Below are 6,490 nucleotides of genomic sequence, written 5' to 3' on the forward strand. Positions count from 1 at the left end.
GGTTTGTCTGTTTTGCTTCAAACGGACATGACCGAATGAGACGGGTCGTGTGGTGGAGTTTTTTTTTTTTTTGGACAGGTGGTGGAGTTGACCTTAGAAACGGAGGGAGTGGTATATTTCGATTGCTGGTCCGTCACTGGACCCCGAATAGAGCCTTGCCTGTCAACGATGGGTGTACTCAAACTACACTCCAGCTCCATGTACCACAGCAGGAGTCCAACCCCACCTTTCACGTGACGAACGCACCCATAACTCACAGACTGAAGGGCCTGAGCACAACAAAGTAGCGACGGTTCAGTCTTTGACAAGAGGTGAAGAGGTTTGCCGGCTAATCCCGTTCTTGCTTTCCCCTCAAGTGTTTTTCCAGCTTCATCACACACACAGCAAACACCTCAGTTCAGCTCTCCCCGTTCACCACTGGTCAGGCACTGTTCCACTGGTGAGCGATGGCGATGGTCACGGCTGACGCCTCCGCCGCCGCCGACGCCGCCACGAAGCAGCCAGACGTCGAAAAGGATTACAGCTCCTACAACGGCGCCTCCACCGCGGGAGCGGGCGGCGGCGGCGTTGTGGAGTCGGTGGTGGCGCGGTGGAGGCGGGAGGACATGCTCGACAAGTGCCCCCTCGCGCTGCACGCTGCCGCCGCCGCCTTCGCCTTCGTCGCGCTCGTGCTCGTCGCGTCCAACCAGCACGGCGACTGGATGCAGTTCGACCGCTACCAGGAGTACATGTGCGCCGATTTGATCTTGGCCGCCTAGGGCTGGTCTTCGATCCGGGACTCTTAAGCGTCTTACATGTGCTGCGTTGTTGCTAGGTACCTGCTCGCAATCGCGGCGCTGGCCTTCGCCTACTCGCTGGCGCAGGCGCTGCGGCACGCGCACCGGATGCGCGGCGGCGCCGACCCCATCCCCGCGCCGTCCGCGAGGCTTTTCGATTTCATTGCTGATCAGGCGAGTTGCTTCGACCTGTTAGTTTGCACCTGTTATCATTATTTCTCCTTGTTATTGTTATCTGATAAGAGTCCATGTGTTTTGTATCTCTCAATTGGACCAATGTTTGCTGGTCAGGGAGGGGAAAGTAGGCAAATAAAGTGTGGCCGAAGTTTACCGTGTTAAAGTAAGAGTGGCTACCGGGGAGTAGAGATTCCAATTCCATTTGTAAAGGAGACATCAATCCACTAGTAGAGTAGCGACCGGGGAGTAGAGTACCTTTTCTTGTTTTTGTTTTTTGTGGAATCCAAATGATAGGTACTGTATTGTTCTTGGATTGAGGCGTTTTAACTGTTAAGAGTAAGATTGGTCTATGGAAGCGTACACTCGGCAATGTTCTGGTTCAATACATAGCTACAATTTCACAAATTACAACCCATATCGCCCTTGTTTCTTTGTGGAAACAACTAGAATATGATACATGTAGCTCTCCATAATGGTCCAATAGTTCAATCTCTAGGACAACCCAGCAACAACCATCGCTGATAATGTTGTGGCGTTGGAATGGGGGGAGTAAAGTAGTTGGGGAGTGGTTAGGGCCAGCCATGAGCTTCGATGTATGTTCTGAATCATTGGTTTGCTTGGAGCTTTGGAAGAGTACAATACTAGATGACAAACAATAGTTCATGTTGTCCATTGCATATTGCTTAAATACAGATAAATTAATGTAATCGTGATCTTTCAAATGTTTTGGGACCACATTTACTTAGGATGCCCTGGAGGGTATGAATGTTTTAAACCCGTGCTGCTGCTACTTAATTAAGGTTTTTTATGAGCTTCTGCCTTCTGCAAAAAATATTTTTTTTTTAGAAAAGGAGGATTACCTCCGGCCTCTGCATCAGCACGATGCATACGGCCCCTTTATTAAGCAAGCAAACAAAGTGTGGTTCAACAATATGATCCCATGTTAACCCTTAGATTTTCATGGCTTTGGATCCCATGTGAAGAAACAATGGAGTTCGTATTACTGGACCCCAATATGCTAATAATACTTACAAGTAGTTTTGCTGGAACTTGGCCCTTGTTAAATTTACTTTACCAGTGCAAATAGCTAAGTTTTATTAATTGATGAAAGTATGAGTAATTATATGGCTAATCAGGAATGCTGCAGTCCACAAATTCTTACACGTGTATGCTTAAGGAAATTAGTTTTGGACCAAACATGTTTCCATGTTAACCCTTAGGTTTTCCGGATAATGGCAAAACTGCTGTGATGGTTATATTTATCTCATGCTTTTGTTTTGTGCCATGGTACCATGCTGAATGCAAGACAACAAAATAGTAGGATATTCTAAATTGAGTTAGCTTCCAAAACTTGCATTGGACTTGCCTGTCAATTGTTGTGTTTCTTGAAAACATGTCAGACAAAATTTCATAGCCATATGATGAAATTTATTGCCCCCCGCTAATAGAAACTGATGAACATATTCACAGGTAGTCGCATACTTGCTGATGTCTGCTCTATCCGCGGCTATCCCCATCACGAACCGCATGAGAACAGCAGTGATCAACAACTTCACTGACGCGACCGCTGCAGCCATCAGCATGGCATTCCTTGCATTTGTTGCCCTCGCCTTGTCAGCCACGGTTTCAGGCTACAAGCTCTCTAGGCAAATGTACATGTGATGATGTGAATTCTCACTGTAAAAGAGTTAACTGCGAACATGAATCATTCATTTCAGAGAAGCAAAGTGTGTGGTGTCCCTCTTCTGCACGGATATGTTGTGCCGTAGGGTGATTGGTGTTCATTGTTGGTAGCCACCACATTTGTACATAGGTTTACATCAGCATTCCTTGATACTCCCTTCGTTCCAAAATTTAAGGTGCATCAGTCTTTTCATCAAAAGCCAAACATATGCATGTTTGACCAATTTTGTAGAGAAATATATATCAATATCTACAGTACCAATTTTGTATCATTAGATCCATCACGAAAAGTATTTTTGTTTTGTTTTGCGGGTAAGTATTTTTATATTTTATTTATTTTGTATTATAGATGTTGATATTTTATTCTATAATCTTGGCCAAACATACACAAGCTTGATTTGCATAAAAATCAATACATCTTATTCTGGAACGGAGGGGGTACAATGCTATTTTTTAAGTTATGTTTTTTCATTGTGACTCACAACATATTGCTGCTGTGAATCTGTCATGCATAGGCTGGATATGCTGCGGAGGAGCCTCCTGAGGACCAGACTTTAACTCTGAACATGCCATGGGATCTAGTTTTGACGCCCTCGTCACAACTAACTCAAGGGTTATGAACTGGGCCTATAGTTTTGAAGCCCTCCTCACGACTAACTTATGTTTTCTTTTTCTGGGTTTAAGTTACAATGCATTAACATGTGGATTGCTGAACAAATCACAACTAGTCACCGACATTAAGAAGTTACTCATTGTATTCCAAGATAATTGAAGTTCAAGAATTATCATAAGTAAAACTTCTTTTAAAAATGTAAGTAGAACTTTATTAGTTTTGATCATGTCTATACAATATCTGTTAAGATCCGCCTATATAAAATAGAGCTCTTTTATGGTACCCTACGTTAAATATTGGCCCGTCCATTGGTGAAATCTAATGGTGGCAATTGATCTGTACTGCTCATGTTTGCCAGGAATCACACTAGCGGTATAGCTTGCACATCTTTGCTCCGGTCCTTCGGTATACAAGTCAAAATTTCAGCCCACCCAACTCGCCCTTGGAGGACTGGAACACCGCGGCGAGGCTAGCTGGGCCGGCAAGGTGCAGCACCTATGAACCGCTGTCTACGCCTTCCGGACATCTCTTGCCACTCAATGCACGCTGCTCTCTGGCGACGGCGGTTGGCCTCTTCCGTCAAGCGAGGCGACGCGAGGATGTGGGGTGCTTGCGTGCGGGAGGCCGAAGCGAACGAGTAGACACTGCGGGCCTGCGGCGCGGGCACGTCTGGTGTTGCCGCGGGCGTGGAGCACAAATGGGCGCATGCGTGGTTGGGTGTGTGCGTGCGGGACGAGCTCCAGGGACTTGTTTGTGGTGACTGGTGAGCAACAGCTCACCACAGGCTCAATGTGATAGCCGAGGACGTAGCAGAGACCGTAAAGGAGCGAGTCGATGCCAGTGGTGGTCCTCGGGTACAACGAAGAAGACGAGCTCGAAGCGGAGGTCGTGGTCGAGGACGACGGCTTAGGGGGCGCCTTCTTCCAGCTACCGAAGCAGGAGGTCGAAGGAGAAGAGGGGGTCGTCATTATGATTTCGGTCGCCATTATCTGCCGCGACCACGTCACTAAGGTCCCATGATAATAGAGAACTATGTCTATCATATACTAATATACCGCTTCCTCCCTTGTTAGCAGTATAGATGAAATGATCGATATAGTTGACTAGAGGGGGTGAATAGGCAACTACCAATTTTTAATTGTTCTTAACAAATTAGGGTTAGCAAAAAAAGTTTCTCTAGATAAACAACTAGGTGAGCAACTTATATGATGCTAACAACAACTACAACTAATGCAAGCGAGAAATACAACACAACAATAGTAAGGACAAAGTAAAGGTAAGAGATAACCACAAGTGAAACCAGTGGAGACGAGGATGTGTTACTGAAGTTCCTTCCCTTTGTCGGGAAGTACGTCTCCGTCGGAGTGGTGTGGAGGCACGATGCTCCCCAAGAAGCCACTAAGGTCATCTTATTCTCCTCACGCCCTCGCACAATGGGAGATGTCGTGATTCCACTAGTGGTGCCCTTGAAGGCGGCAACTGGACCCTTACAAACAAGGTTGGGGCAATCTCCACACAAAGCTTGGAGGCTCCCAACAAGACCACGGAGCTTCACCACAATGGAATGTGGCTCCGAGGTGATCTCAACCGTCTAGGGTGCTCAAACACCCAAGAGTAACAAGATCTGCAAGGGATTAGTGGGGGGAATCAAATATCTCTTGGTGGAAGTGTAGATCAGGGCCTTCTCAACCAATCCCTAGAAAATCAACAAGTTTGATGGGCTAGGGAGAGAGATCGAGCGAAAATGAGCTTTGGAGCAACAATGGAGATTGGGGAGGTAAGAGGTAGTCTTCTTGGGGAAGAAGACCCCTTTATATAGTGGGGGGAAGAATCCAACCGTTACCCCACTCTCAGCCCGAGCAGAGTGGTACTACCGCTGCTAGGAGCGGTACTATCGCACGGTAGATCCACCAACCACGAAATTAAAAAATTACTTCCGTGCCTACCACCGTTGAGGCTGCGGTTGTGCAAAAGTCCGAGAGAGCGGTAGTAAAAAAAGTACTACCCCCAGAGAGTGGTACTACCGCTGGCACCTGCGGTACTACCGCCGACACTTTGCACAGACAAGGGGAAACAAGTTGGAGCTCCATTGAAGCGAGGGAAAGGTGGTGCAATAGAACATATGTGTACGTGTTGATTCCACCCTAACCTTTACGAAGCGGACCCCCTCTTAATAGTACGGCTTTCGTACGACTCAAATCTACGGAAGAGAAACGTAGAAAGCAACCATCTTTGATATACTCCGAGGGGCACCGAATCATCTTGTGCCTAGTCATGAATTATCTGAAATGCTCAATGCACACGATTAGTCCGCACAGGCATTGTCATCAATCATCGAAACCACTTAGGGAGAAATATGCCCTAACAATCTCCCCTTTTTGGTGGATTGATGACAATACTGGATTTGCACAAAAGGATATAAAAATAACATAGGCAAACCCAAAGTCTATAAACTAGAGACAGGCTCCCCCTAGATGTGTGCATACTTAGAGAAATGCCATGGACTACAAGGCACACAACCTAGGAGTAGCACTCCCCCTAGATTTTATAGACGAGGCATTCCTTGCAACAAACTGATTAATCACTAAGCATGGAAGCAAGGCATAGCATGTGAGAATGAAGATAAGGGCACATAATAAATATACTCACGAGCTACTAACATACTGGATGATAATGAGACAATAAAGAGAGAGGAGTGATAGCATATGTCTCACACAATATGATAGAGTAAGTCTTATGGTCTCACACATAAAAGAAAACCAACCAAAGCAACAACGAAGGTTCAACGAACAAGGAGACACGGAAAAAGAAAGAACACGCAAATCCTACACTCTCTCCCTCTTTGGCATCGGGACACCAAAAAGGAGGGAGGACACCTAAGACACACGTGGTAGATCAAAATGCACAGATATCAGCCATCAGACTCTTCATCAGACTCCTCATGAGACTCGTCCCACTGAAGGTTCTTCTTCTCCATCCATGCAGCTTCAGGAGTAACGTCCTTCTCAGACCCACTCGAAATGTGCACGTCGAGCTTCCTCAGAATCAGCTTGTCGCGCTGACGACTCTCCTTCTGAGTAACATGGATCATACACTGCCTCTTTGCCTGCATGCAAAATAAACTCTTCATCGTGTCCTTGAGCTTCTTGGCCCAAGATGGCTGAGCAGAGGAAAGCACATGTGTCTATGGGCTGCCCTCATCCTCATCCTCATCAGTATCCATGTTGGCAGCAAGAGGATA

At 46.3% G+C, this 6,490-nt stretch overlaps 1 protein-coding gene across 1 annotated transcript; it reads left to right on the forward strand.

Moving 5' to 3' along the window:
- The first annotated feature begins 329 nt into the window (after positions 1 to 329).
- On the forward strand, positions 330 to 2,908 carry LOC123448870 (CASP-like protein 4B2). The gene is made up of 3 exons (XM_045125900.1): positions 330 to 730; positions 815 to 950; positions 2,424 to 2,908. Exons 1-3 carry the CDS (start codon positions 447 to 449, stop codon positions 2,613 to 2,615), a joined length of 612 nt encoding a protein of 203 aa, XP_044981835.1. The 5' UTR covers positions 330 to 446; the 3' UTR covers positions 2,616 to 2,908.
- Positions 2,909 to 6,490: the final 3,582 nt, after the last annotated feature.

Source organism: Hordeum vulgare, chromosome 4H (assembly GCF_904849725.1).
Source record: "Hordeum vulgare subsp. vulgare chromosome 4H, MorexV3_pseudomolecules_assembly, whole genome shotgun sequence".
In the NCBI taxonomy this organism is placed as follows: Eukaryota; Viridiplantae; Streptophyta; class Magnoliopsida; order Poales; family Poaceae; genus Hordeum; species Hordeum vulgare.